At 42.2% G+C, this 14,394-nt stretch overlaps 1 protein-coding gene across 1 annotated transcript; it reads left to right on the forward strand.

Annotated features, from left to right (window-relative positions):
- Nucleotides 1–303: 303 nt before the first annotated feature.
- PYM1 (PYM homolog 1, exon junction complex associated factor) lies at nucleotides 304–13,667 on the forward strand. Its single transcript, XM_073663690.1, has 3 exons — nucleotides 304–529; nucleotides 6,614–6,707; nucleotides 10,229–13,667. Exons 1-3 carry the CDS (start codon nucleotides 403–405, stop codon nucleotides 10,683–10,685), a joined length of 678 nt encoding a protein of 225 aa, XP_073519791.1. The 5' UTR covers nucleotides 304–402; the 3' UTR covers nucleotides 10,686–13,667.
- Nucleotides 13,668–14,394: the final 727 nt, after the last annotated feature.

Raw genomic sequence — 14,394 nt, forward strand, 5'->3', positions numbered from 1 at the left:
GGCCTAATACAGCGATGTTTGATACAAAAATAAAATTTCATTGATGTAAGAAAGTAGCGCCACACAACAGACTAAAAGCAGGTCCTAAAGGGCTAACATCACTGTCAGGAAATCATACAGGACTACACAGCTGCACATGACTCCTCTCACTCATAACACCATTGAAAACCTCCAGATTCTCATGCTGCTTGTAACTAAAGTAAAATGGCGGCACAATCAGCCTTCTTGGTCGGCTTATCTTTCCGTACTAGTGGGCGGAGAGCCGCGTGGTCACGTGACGTAAACAGCCGGCTCCTATTAGAGAGCGGTGTACTGACTGGCTAGCTGTTCCTATCACGTGTCCGGTTCCAGGTCCTGCTTTGCTCTCTGCAGCATCACCCAATGTCCGTGTAGTAAGCCGCCATGGATCCTGCCCCGACTCCACTGCGGCAGCTCCCTCCGCCCCCCGATGACGTCATGCAAGCAGGTGTCGGAAGGAAACGTGGTGAGAGGACCAAGATGGCGACTCCCTATGTGACCGATGAGTCCGGTGAGTGCTGCACCGGGAGAGGGACGGTGTGAATGGGTCTGTCTCTGGTTCAGTCTCTGGTTCAGCTCCAGGACGAGTATTCGCTCGTAGCGCTGCAGCGTGTGATGAATGGCGCTTATGGCGGAGTGCGGTGAGCTGCTGTGCATCCATCAATGGGCGCTGCTGCAGGGGCTCCGGGCGCCCCCTGTGATCTGCACGATCCCCTCCTGCAGCCTGTATAGATATTTGTGTGTGTGTGTGTGTGTGTGTGTTATTGCATTTGTACCTTGCAGGGATTTGGTGTCGGCAGATGATCTATGGAGGGCTCTCCATCCAGCCCCTATTGGCAGCAGTGAGGGGCAGTCCTACAGTCCACTATTTGGGGATCTGACCCCTCAGTGAGAGCACTCAAGTGTCTGAGTTGCCTCAAATTTGATTAAAATCTATGCTTTGTTCACAATCTGCTTCATTAAAGTCACAGCAAATTATTTGATGGGAGAAGCCTCTAATGTTTACAGGGTGGTCCTGGGGTCCTACATGGTGGGATGTTCATGGACAGCGCTGTCTCTTTGGTGATCTAACATGGCAGATGAGCCGGGATTGTTTTCATGAGACAACCCCTTTTAAACAGGATAGGCCACGTACACACTGCGCTTGTGCCCTGATGTGCTGGCAGTGGCCACCGTCTGGATGAATGTCTAGCCGTCTGTCCACCATAGTGATCTATTCTAGAGAACGGCATAAATCATGGTGCTGTAACCCTCTGTGTAGGAGAGTGCAGTATGGCGATATTCCAGTATATGGGGAGAAGCTCCACTGTACACATGTAGGTTAAGTGCAGGACAGTGTGGACACACCTTTATCCAGCCATTGATGGGCATCAGTATTAGACTAGGAGGGGTCAGGGACTCGAGGTGGGATTAGGTACTATCTTGTTTTTTTCTTATGGGGCTGGAAACTACCTGGCAATTTTGCCCGGTACCAATCTCTGCTGACTCTGAGCAGTCACAGATCTCTCCTGCTGGCGATTGTGCAGCTCCCTTTGATTTAATGTCAACAAAGCAGCTCTTCCGCTTCCAGGCTGCTCTGCTGATGCCATGCTGATTGGCAGTTGGCTCCCTGCAGTTAGGCAGCAGGGAGCCGGCTGTCAGTCAGCATGACATGACATCAGCTGTCTTGCTCTGTCAACAGAGCAAAGTGGAAGAGAAGCAGCTGCTCTGTTGATGTGACGTCACCGTAAGCCGCAGGGGCGGTCTGACTGCTCTGAGCCGGCAGTGATCTGCTCTGGACAGAAGAGGTGAGTAGGTATCAACTACCTGCCTGTAAGTCTTTAGTCCCATAAAAAAATAAAATAGTTCCTGAAAACCCCTTTAACTTATGTACAGAAAATAAGAACCTTTCTGACAACTCCTTTAAACTTTGATGGGTCAGCATGTGTGCAATAACAGTGTAAGAGGGCGCCAGGAAAGCGGATTTACTGTGCGCTGCTGTAATTCTAGTCAAGGATCCAGGGACCAAGAAATGTTAAAAGTGGTTTATTGTCAACAGACTTTGTGGTTGTCCTGAAGGAGTCTGTTGACTTTGAAACATTTCTTGGTCCCTGGATCACTGACTGGAAATTCAGCAGCGCAGAGTAATTCCGCTTTCCTGGTGTCCTGGCACGTTCATTCACCGTGGATGCTGCAGCTGATACCTATAGTGGTTGTTACACACAATCACACCAAGTGAGCATATCCTATATGGTTACCAATCCTGCCTACTTGGATAAGATGCTATTTGCACTTTACATTCCCCTATAGCATCATAACAGTGTGAGAGTACACCAGTCATTCTATGGAATGATCTATATATCAGACATGACACCTGTGGTGACAGCATATCTCTGATGATAACAAAGGATCGGGCTTGCTGAAATCCAACATGCCCAATCTTTTTTTTTCACCTGCATCTCGTTATCATCTTTGGGAGGTCTCCTTACACATTAGGTTATTGGCGGCAATCTGCTTTATCTACCGTGTATGACCCAGGTTTAATTGGTTCCTGTTTCTTCTTTATTTTGTTGTCTTTGTAGCCGGCGCCACGTTCCATTCAAGCTAAAGTGCTGAGGATCTTATAAATAAATTATGCGCTTCTCGTTGTTTGTAGGGACAGGTTCAATGAAATGAAATTCAGTCCGTGTAACACTACAATGCTATGGAGAAATCGATATACCTACAGGGAGTGTGTGCTGGAGACATCGCACATGCTAACTTACAGAAAATACGGACATAAAGTATATTTATATTAAAGGTTAATTCTCATGTCCTTTTTTTCATGTTTGACATCCACAACATGTCAATTTCTCTTGTGGTAAATATTCATTTTATTTGCAGATTTTCCCCTTAGGCCACGGCCCCACTATCAGTATTCGGTCAGTATTTTTTCTCAGGAGTGGGAGACAAAACCAGGTGAGGAACATTCAGAGAAAAGGTATAATAGAAACAAGTCACCAATTCTGCATTTATTACCCACTCCTGAGAAAAAATACTGACCGAATACTGATAGTGGGGCCGTGGCCTTAGACTTGAATCAGATGCGGGAAATCCACGGATAAAAAAGATGTATATGCATTTTAACTGCATTTTCGCAGCAGCAGAAACGCAGTAAGACTGTTCAGACCTCTCTCTTTTTTTTTTTCTTTTTTTTCTTTACATACGAGAAAAACGTACCGATCTGTGTCGGTGATTTTCCTGGTGAGAAAAAAAAAATATTTTCACCTCCTATCAGTCAGTGAAAAATGGACAGCAGACAGATGCTTGGACCAAGTGCTATCCGTTTTTTTTTTCTCTCCCCCCTCCACGGACCCTTTCATTCCCGAGTCGGATCAATATTGGACATGGCTGTGCGATTTTGCACTCACCAACTGTCCTAAAAAAATCACTGACATGTGAACAGCCCCATGGACTATCACAGGTATGAGTGCTTTTTGTGAAAAACTGTGTGAATTAGCCCTAAAATCGCATGGAATCCGCATGGTACTTTGTCAGTAACAATTTATCAAAGCAAAGTAACAAGAAGCATCCAAAACTCAGCAGCAGTATTTAAAGCATCACATAGTAAAAAGACAAAAACTGCAGCTGAAGAACGTAATAAAAAAAAAAAAGCAAGTAACTTAATATAACTAATTGGTTAGATCTGCAACATCAAAAAGGCACAGAATACTCATCGTGAGAACTTAGCTGAAGACTCCCTACATTTTGTCTGCATAAAGTGGGTCAGACATTGGTGTGATATTATTATTTTAATCACTTATATAGCGCCATTAATTCCACAGCGCTTTACAGACCTCATCGGCACTGTCTCCATTGGGGCTCACAATCTACATTCCCTATCAGTATGTCTTTGGAACGTGGGAGGAAACCGGAGAACCCGGAGGAAACCCACACAAACACGGGGAGAACATACAAACTCCTGGTAGATGTTGTTCTCGGTGGGATAGTGCGCTTCTGTGATAAGTTCATCAATAAGGAGAAAATCCTGATGGATCTGGTCGTCTTCTCAGACACTTTAAAATGTGAAAAAGATGCAAAGGCTTCAGAATTTCGGCATTTTCATCTGCCGCCATCTTTTCAAAATTGGAGTTAATGAATAAATGTTTACCTGACCAGAGAGAGAATAATGGCTTGCTAATGGTAAAAGCGGATCCATAAAGCCCCAGCGATGGCTAATGACGACAGGCAGCTATACAACGTCACTGCTTTCTGTTCATGTGATACAACCTTTCCCATGTCACTGGCACTGTGATATCCACCGTAACTGTCTCTGGAAAATCAGCGTTGTGTCCTACCAATGCTCATACCTCCTTGTGAAATGTGACAGAGGTGTGAGCTCATTACCACGTCGAGCGACACCTCTATAGTAGGCGCACACATCTCCTATATAGGAAGCTGTTGGAAAATCTACTTCTGGAATTAGATGTTTTACATTCCTGAATTTCAAGGGAAATAACGCATTTTAAAAAAGAAAAGATTATTTATAAAAAATAATATATGCCCAAGACATCAAGACCACTGTTCACGCTGGTCTTGATGAGGAGATGTGCTGGTGTCAGATGCCTCTTCATGAATCAGGATTGGCAGACAAGTGGTGTAAGCCTCAGCACAAATCCTACTCCATTTCCTGCCAGAGTAAGATTTGTGGCATAGTGAATGCCATCACTCGTTATGAATTTGACAGGTGGTTGTTGCCACATCCCTTTTCCACCCTAGCTCAGCCCACTTTGTCGCAGCCAGGCCGAAAATGGGGTGAGAACACCAAAAATCGCAGAATTTTAGCACAGCCTTCAGGTTGTGCCAACACAAAGCAGCTGTTCAAAAGCTTTTTTTTACCTGACAGCACACAGATTCACTGAGTTCATCCTATTCTGATCCTCAACATCGGATAAGAATAGGACGTGCTCAGAGTATCACAGATCTCCTTCTCGGATCTGTCATTGTAACGGAAGTGTGAATGGATCTGTGAGACTATGGGTCCGAGTACTGTAAAGTAGCATGAATGCACCCTAAGGGGAAAGTTTCTCTTTGTGGAGAACCTCAAGTCGGCGTAGGGAGACTTAAAGGCCATTCAGTGCTCCTCTGGGAATATGAATATGCAAATATCCTCTTCAATGGTGAAAAGGACAGAAACCCTAGAGCAATCTATTAGAAGTAGGTCAGTATTGATCCTTCAAAAGAGCCTTGCCACTTGACTTAAAGGTAAAAGCCAAACCGGAAGCTCCATTTGTCTGCGTGTTTATGCCTCATCGGTGCAAAGTAGGAGTACTGGTTTGGCTGTGTAAGAGGCTCTAACAGGAGGTTTTAGGATAAACTTTCTTGAAAAACATCAATTTATTATTTTTGTTAGCCATTAACTCTTTCAAGTCTCATCAACTTTGGGCCTTCAGGGCAAAGTCCCGTCCCCCCCCCCCCCTCGCATTCACAGAGCCGTAATATTTATAATTTTCCTTTTGAAGTAACCGTATGAGTGCTTGTTTTTGTGGCGTGATTTGTTATCATCAGTGGCACTATCTTGTGGTACATATACCTTACTAGCCACCTTTTACTAACCAACTCGTATTAATTATTTTTGGGATGAAATGGGAGAAAAACAACCATTCTACCATTGTGGTTTTACATATTTCAGTTTTAAAATGTTCCTGTGCTGAGATAATCTTATAGACGTGCCCCTGCTGTGTACTGTGTAATGGCTGTGTCTGACCGTACAGGAACATGGTCTGATCATACCACAGCTCCTGGGCAGGGGAGGAGGCAAAAGAGAATACAGATATTACAGCAGGGGATCACAGTTGATATTTTCTGTGAGGTAAAACATGTCTTTGCCTGTTTTTAAACAATGTTTTACCTCACAGAAACCTGCTGTGATCCCCTGGTGCAATGTCAGTATACTCTCTTCCTCCCCTGCCCAGGATCTGTGGTATGATCAGACCATGTTCCTGTACGGTCAGATACAGACATTACACAGTACACAGCAGGGACACATTTATAGATTATCTCAGGACAGGAACATTTGTTTTAACACATCCAATTGTGGAAATTATTATTATTCCAAGATCTAGTGAACAAAATAAACTTTTGTTTCATTGTTGGTGACAGGTCCTCTTTAAATGCTGCTGGCAAGAATTGGAAATTGACAGCGGCATCTAGATGGTAAGACGGCAATTGGAGTAAACGCCATTCGCTGCTGTTAAGAGAAATGCTGTCTGTTTAATGCAGTCGGCATCTGTCAAATGTGGAGTGGGCTCAGATCCGGAGCCCTCTCCAGTCTTGCCGACCCCAGTGGGGACATAGTTATTTCCATTTGCACTAAAGGGGTTAAATATTCAGGCTCTTTTCACATATTCGGCTGAAGAATTTTTTTTTTCTTTTTCATATTTTTTTTTGCCCTTGGGGTGTCTATTCCTCATCTGTGGAATTTGCAAGACATTGCACAATCCCTTTAAATGTATTGCAATAGACGGATGCCAGTGATATTTTTTGATATCTATGTGATATATGTTGTAATGTACTAATTATACACGTGCGTTATTCATTGTGTAATACTTGTGTTTTTCATTTTCTTAAATAAAAGGGAAGTACATAGCCGCTACCCAGCGACCCGATGGCACATGGAGGAAGCAGAGAAAAGTGAAGGAGGGATATGTACCTCAAGAAGAAGTTCCTGTGTATGTACCGCTCGTTCCTTATCCAATATACCAAAAAGTATGATTTGCAACCAAAAATTAAAGTGCACAAAGGTTAAAACAATCTTATGTATCTAAATAGTGTGTAGAGTCTCTTATGGAGCAGGGGCACAGCAGTACGGCAGAAGGCCTTATGGGGGTTTTCTCTTTTCAGAAAATCTTGGTCCCTTAGCACGGTTTTTGTAAAAAAAAATTGTGCTTTACTCTGAGTCTCTGCCGTTGCTCCCACGGTGAATTGACTGCAGCGCTGACGTCATGTCACCAACACTGCGGCAAATCACTGAGCTCAGCGTCTCTGCCCGAGTAGACTGAATCCCCCACTTAGAGCCGCTGAGCTCAGTGATTGACTGCAGCGCTGTGAACCTGACATCTGCACCGCAGACGGTGGGAGCAGTGTAGAAGACTGCTCTGGACCAGAGGAGGGTGAGTAAAGTGTTTTTTTGGGTTCCCCTCCCTCAGAGTGGACTGAGAAAAAAATCTCAGCATGCAGCGCGTGGCCGCGTATATTGGATGAGACTCGGCAATGCAAGTCAATGGGTGAGATTAAAAAAAATAATAAATCGCACGGCACTCGGACCATGCGCGTGCCATCCAATTTTTACACACCCATCTCCTAGAAAACCCGACATTTCATCAGCCGAGTACAGAAAAATCACAATGTGACCCATCAGAATAGAAATATATATAATATATATATTTTAGTACAGTGCGTGTGTAGCTTACTGTATGTGTATTTTTAAATTACAGAAAAAAAAATGGCGTAGGACTCCATCAGCCGGTTGCTGATGCTTACACCCTGGTAAGGGGGTAATAAACATGGAGGTTCCCAGGCTATTGATATCAGCTCATAGCTGTCTACTTGGCCTTTACTGATTATTAAAATGGTGGTCCCCCCCCCACCCCCCCAAAAAAAAGATGTGGGGTCCTCTCTAAAATTAATAACCAGCAAAGGCTAGGAAGGGGCCATGGGTATTGTCCCCCTCCCGGACTGAAAACATCAGCTAGTATGTATAGATATTTTATATCTCTCTGACTCATTTCTATCTATGTTTTTAAGAATATTTAATTTGAAAACGTAATCTTTAAATGACATACAGAATTTACTCTATGTAAAAGCTAATGTTAAAATAGGATTGCATTCAGATGCTAGGTGAGAAAAATCGCATTGTACTCGATTGACACTTGTATGACACTCCTCTAACTTTTCAGGAACAACATCGTACCCATTTTTTTTGTTTTGTTTTATCGGTGATGGGTATGAGCCCTTACAGAGGTCACATGCGCAGCACTAGAATTATTAGTGAGTGCAGTAAAATCTGTTCTTTTGTTTTTATCAATTCTTATTAAAGTTTTGCATTTTTACAATAGAAGGAAGGAAAATAAGGTGACCTAAAACAGTCAAGTCGGAATTAAAAAAATAAATAAATAACAATTAGCTGAAATTACCAGCAATGCCCCAAGCTGGAGTTTGGTGTGAACTGATGAGCTGCTATTCACCAACTGTGGTTGACACTGGTGGGTAATGGTGGGGGGCTGTTCTTCTGCAGGGGGATGGGGTATACATGTTTCTGTTGTTCTCCTTTATTGAAAGTAATTTTCTGCTGTGATGAGAAGGTGGGACGTAGTTTATCCACGGGTACAAAACACTCAGGAATGTATCATAATTGTCTGCTGTTAACGTACCAATTAGGACAGTTCTTGACTTCTGAAAAGTTTAGATTATTTTTCTTTTAGACCGGAGCAATTGTTTAATATTTTTAACCCCTTCGCAACCCTGGGATTTTGCATTTTCCTTTTTTGCTCCCCTTGTTCCCAGAGCCATAGCGTTTTTATTTTTTGGTCAATATGGCCAAGTTGTAGTTTTCAACGCCATTACTAGTTTTACCATATCGTGTATGGGAAAATGGGGAAAAAATTCCAAGTGCGGTGAAATTGCAAAAAAAGTGCAATACCACAGTTGTTTTTTATAGTGCCAATTTCTAAGACCTGTAGCGTCTCCATTTTTCGGGATCTGGGGCTGGGTGAGGGCTTATTTTTTGCGCACCGAGCTGAAGGTTTTTATTGATAACATTTTGGGGTAGATCCGATGTTTTGATCGCCCATTATTGCATTTTATTGCAATTTTGCGGCGACCAAAAAACGTAATTCTGGCGTTTAGAATTTTTTTTCTCGTTACGCCGTTTACCGATCGGATTAATTCTTTTTTATATTGATCGGGCGATTCTGAACGCAGCGATACCAAATATGTGTATGTAGAGTTTTTATTTTATTTTGAATGGGGCGAAAGGGGGGTGATTTTAAACTTTTATCTTTTTTTTAAAAAAAAAAAGAAAATTTTTTTCACTTTTTGCATGCTTCTATAGTCTCTATAGGAGACTAGAAGCAGCACTTGTCTGATCGCCTCTGCTACATACAGATGATCAGCAGATCACCTGTATGTAGCAGAAATGGTCCTGTGCTATGAGCGCCGACCACTAGGTGGCGCTCATAGCGACCCGCTCATGACAACCACTGTTGTCTGCTGCAGACCCAGGGTTGTCATGACCACCCATCGGTGACCCGAGATCACGTGACGGGGTCGCCGATGGGCGGGGTAAGTGACGCGCTTCCGGCACGGTGCTGTTAAATGCCGCTGTCAGAGATTGACAGTGGCATTTAACATGTTAACAGCCGCGGGTGGATCGGGATTCCACCCGCGGCTGTTGCAGGTACATGGCAGCTGTAATAATCAGCTGACGTGTGCCCTGTTCAGTGCGGGCTCAGCGCCGGAGCCCTCACTGAACTGGGGGATTACAGCCTGTGCGTACTAATACGGCACAGGCTGTAAAGGGGTTAATGAGAATGTATGTTCTCAATCTCTTTTGTTTGTGTCTTTGATTAGTTTTCTTTTTATGTATTAGTGGCTTGAAATTTTTAGGTACAATAGTAAACCCACATCCAAAGTCACTCAACATGGGGGCAGCGCCTCTGGGTGTGTATCATGTCTCCAGGACACTGACTCACCCTGAAACTGAAGGCTATGCATTTTGTTCCCGTCTTATGGACATTTGACTGCTGTAGCCAATCACTGTCTGCAGCGGTGATGCGTAGATCACCACTGTAACTAGTAATTAGAGGAAGTATCTCCATCACCTGCCCATTCCCGACAAAAAAGGACTCTTGGAGATTGGCAGGGGATTCTAGGTGGCACTGTTTATGAAGAAAATTAGAAGTTTTCCCCATCTTATACTTTTTTTATTGACTCCTAAAGAACATGTGGGTATAACCACATCCTGCTGTTATTAATTTTGTACACAATAAATGCATTTTTGTGTGTGTAATTCAATCATTTTTTCTTTAATTGAAAACGTTAAACATTTTGTAAAAAACACACAGTGCAAACCCCCACCACCCCCATGTACGTAGAAAAATATCTAATTTCCCCGTCTACAGAACATATTTCTTAAAGTGTACCGCTACGGTGAGAACAGTCCTTAATTTAATTATTGTACTTATTCTTGCAGGTATGAAAACAAGTATGTCAAGTTTTTCAAAAGCAAACCCTCACTCCCCCCTGGACTTAACCATGTTGAACCACCGACTAACAAAACTCAACAGTCCACCAAGCCAGAGACGGAAACTACTCCTTTGTCTAAAACGGCCAAAAGGAATATGAAGCGCAAAGAAAAAAGGAAGCAAGAAAAAGGAGAGCGAGGGGCAGTGGAAGAGGCCAGGCAGGACATGGAGAAGATTAGCATTTCAGAAACAGAGGCGCAAAAGGACACAGCAAATAGTGAAAACGCTGCTGCCGAGAAGGCAAAGAAACTCAAGAACCTGCGTAAGAAGCTTCGTCAGGTTGAGGACCTACAACAGAAAATAGATACTGGGGAGATAAAGCAGGCTTCCAAAGAGCAGCTAGAAAAGCTGGGTAGGAGGAAAGCACTTGAGGAAGAGATCGAGGACCTGGAACTGGACTTGTAGAAGAGACGGCATCCATCAGTGGCTAGACCGCCAGAGGACACACAAGGCGTTTCATGTTTTCTTTGTTTTCCATTCAGTCCACGTTCAATTGTAGTTTCATGGGAAAAGTACGGACATCTAATATTGGAGATCTAATTTCCAGCTTATTAGCACTTCGGTGAGGGAAAAAGATCCAATCTACAGAGACAAATGTAAAACTGCTATCACATGTAGATATCTGAAGACCACGAGATCATGTGTAAGGGTAAGTTCACACGAGGCTTTTTTTTTTTTTTTTTTTTTTGGTCGCAAACCGGAAAAAACTTCAGGAAACCCCAGCGCTTTTTTTAATTTAACCTTTTTGTTAACGTCTCTTGAAGCATTTTATTAATACTTTTATCGGTGCTTTCCGTAAGGGTTTTGGGGCGCTTTTTGAATGTGTTTTTTTTTTTGTTTTTTTTTACATCTATTAAGCAAGGAATGAAACTGACACCCGGATGTTTTCCTGGCCTTTTTTTCTTTAGCCCTCCCATTGGCTTCTACTGTGAAGTATGGAGCATCTGCCCCCAGCAGAAAACACCAGAAGAATGGCCAGGTCACTTTTTTTTAACCATTTTGATGTTTTTGGAAACCTGAAGCGGTTATACGATGCTCAAGACTTGGACATATGAACAGCAAGTCGTTCTTCCACTGAAATGAATAGAAATCTTTTTTATTTATTTTTTTTCACAGTTTTGTGAGAGCTTTTTCCAGCACAAAAACTTGCTTAAAAAAAGCCTGCAAAAAAAAACGTAGTGTGAACATACTACAAAATTCTGTCGGGGTAACACAGAATTTGTGTTTATGCCCATTTCTTTTTTGTCTTTTGCCAGTGGAAGATTGTTCTCTAGATTTGTCAGAAGGTCTTTGAATCGCAGAGAGTGCTTTGGACACTATTCAAGATTAAAGCAATAATTACGTTAAAGTACATTATGTATCTCTCCTAAATGAAAATGTACAATTTACCTCCATACCATATTTCTGGATGAATATTGTAGGGGGAAAAACAATATCCTTGACAGAAAAAGAATCACGTCTTCTGCTTGGCACGTCGAAGAGGATATATATTTTAGCAATAATGAAAGTATCATATGGGTATACAGGTACTCATTTTTTCGCTTTTTATCAAATTGTGGGGTTTAATTTTAATTTTTTTTTGTAGCGAGAAATTGTTCACAGGTAATCGTCTTCATATAATCTAGTTTAATACTTATACCTAAAGGGTTATTCTTATGCTATGGCGAGTTGCTGGAATATGGTCAGTGGTGGCCCGACCTTTGGAGCGCCTGCTGATCCTAAAAGCAAAGGTTGGGTTTTCCTATTGATATGCTATCCGTCTATAGCAGAGAAAACACCAAAAGGATGATAAGCAGCAATGACCGGTTCTCATATATCAAATCGTTCTTTTCGTTCTGCCCACTTTAACCCCTTGTCAACGTTTGCCATATATACGGTAAGTGTGTCAAGACTAGCGCAATCTTCTGGACATTTACAGTTGGCGGGGGGAATACAGTGGCCACTGGAGTTGGCATTGATATCAGCTGAATATTGATTAAAACAATAAATTGCCTTTTAAATAAGGTTTAATTTTGCAAAATATAATAAATCCAACTAACCCATAAAGTAAAGTTAATGACAAAAATGGAACCTAAAAATAAAACCCCATCTATGGCTACATTGATGTGAATATTTACAATGTATGAGTCTGGGAGCACACTGTTGAAAATGACTGACCGCCTTCAAGGCTCAAAATAGCAATGTCACAATGTCTTTAAAGGGAATCTGTCAGATCAGCTCTCCCACCATCCCCTCCCCCAAACTCAATATATGGGCAAACAGGGCTTTGAAATGTAAATCCTTTGACACCTTTACATATTCTATCTGTTGCTGCATCCTCGAGTAATTATCATTTTCATTCCTATGCAATTGAGGCTGTGTTTAAAACATTACAAAGCACTTAAGTCACTGCCTGCCCAGCACCTGTCCCTTCAACTTGATTGATATCTCACTGTCAGTGTGACATCAATTGCCAGGCAAGGAAATTGGACAGATATCTAGCAATCAGTCTAAAAGGGCTGGTGCTTGACAGGGAAACGGCCTCAGGAGAATAGTGGCTTGTTAGATGCTCTGTCACGCCCAGAGCACTTAAAGCCTCACTTATGAATAAAACTGCTAATCGCTCAGAAATGGGGCAATGGAGAAAAGATAGAGGTGTCACTGGATTAGCATTTCGAAGACCTGCATGGCCATATGAGATTTGGTTTTGGAGGGGATTGTTTTTTTTTAAAAGATTTCGTATAATAGGTCAAACTAAAGGTGACATGAACCAGAGTCATGATAACGAGGATGTTGATGTCCGCCTGAATATCCTTTTTAAAAAAAAATGATTTTTAAAAAATGTCTTTTCTGTAAGTTATGTAACAATAAAATGTATCCTAAAACACATGGTCGGCAATATAACTACATGTCATGGACTTCGACCTCCCTTGTCTTTGTGAATGAGGTGTGATGAGGCTACGTGCACAGACCTCATCCATTATGATGGGGAAACCTTATTCGAAATCTGATTGTAGTACTCATTCTAGCCCCTGATCCTGGGCCATACAATCCTATATATTCCTACCAGCAGCAGTAATACAGGAACACACAACCCTGCAAAGTCTTAAAGTGCAGCTCTACCTGACCGCAGCAAAGGTTTTCCGATGAGTTAGGAAGCTGATGGCAACTGACAGTCAAGTTTTACATACAGTCCATATATATGTTTTAGTAAAGTTACAATCATGTGATGTACATGTGAGTTCATATGCCGTGTCAGTAATTTAGGATCCTCTACCTTCTTCATAATGTGCAGACCTCTTTAGTATCTTCTTGTGTCATTCATAATTTCCCTCTTTTTGTGTTGGGGGGGTGGAGTCATTGTGGCATTTCTTTGAGCTGTATTGTACTGTTTGTTACTATTGTTTGTTGTATTTTTTTATAATATAGAAGGTGTAATAAACATCATGTTGCACCAAAGAGTTTTGTCAGTGTTCATTATGTTGCACATACCATAATTAAGCACTAGGGGGAGCTAAATGTTTTGCATAGTCTTAAAGAACTTAATCACCCGATTCACAATCATTGCCCGGTTTAAAATGTTACAACAAATCATTGTTCGGCGACCAAGTAGTCCTTTTGTAATCACATATTTTGTGCATCGAACCTCTGTAAGGATTAACCTACAGTACAGACCAAAAGTTTGGACACACCTTCTCATTTAGGCTATGTGCCCACGTTGCATTTATGAAGCAGAAAATTTCTGCTGCATAAATGCAAGTTCTCTCCCGGAAAAACGCATGCGGAATTCCGCACGCGTTTATCGCGCATTTTTCGCGCGTTTATCACGCGTTTTCCACATGCGGAATTGCCTTGCGTTTTTTATGCATTGGACAAAGGCAATTCCACTTGCGGAAACGCAAAATTAATGACATGCTGCGGATTTTTGAACGCGGCATAAACGCTGCGGAAAAATCCGCAGCATGTGCATAGAACTTGCGGAATCCCATTGGGGACCATGGGGTGCGGATATACATGCGTTTTTCAAGCGTTTACGCTGCGGAAATTCCGCAGCATATACGCTTGAAAAATGCTACGTGGGCACACAGCCTTAAAGATTTTTCTGTATTTTCATGACTTAGTTTTGATGCCTTCA

Source organism: Phyllobates terribilis, unplaced genomic scaffold, assembly GCF_046119375.1.
Source record: "Phyllobates terribilis strain yellow unplaced genomic scaffold, ASM4611937v1 Scaffold_2__4_contigs__length_985480577, whole genome shotgun sequence".
Taxonomy (NCBI): Eukaryota; Metazoa; Chordata; class Amphibia; order Anura; family Dendrobatidae; genus Phyllobates; species Phyllobates terribilis.

Bases quoted from the DNA above. Each gene is read 5' to 3' on its own strand.
- PYM1 (XM_073663690.1), top strand. From the start codon at position 403: ATGGATCCTGCCCCGACTCCACTGCGGCAGCTCCCTCCGCCCCCCGAT. The intron at 530-6,613 runs GTGAGTGCTGCA...CTTAAATAAAAG, and splicing joins CTATGTGACCGATGAGTCCG to GGAAGTACATAGCCGCTACC. The intron at 6,708-10,228 runs GTATGTACCGCT...TTATTCTTGCAG, and splicing joins CCTCAAGAAGAAGTTCCTGT to GTATGAAAACAAGTATGTCA.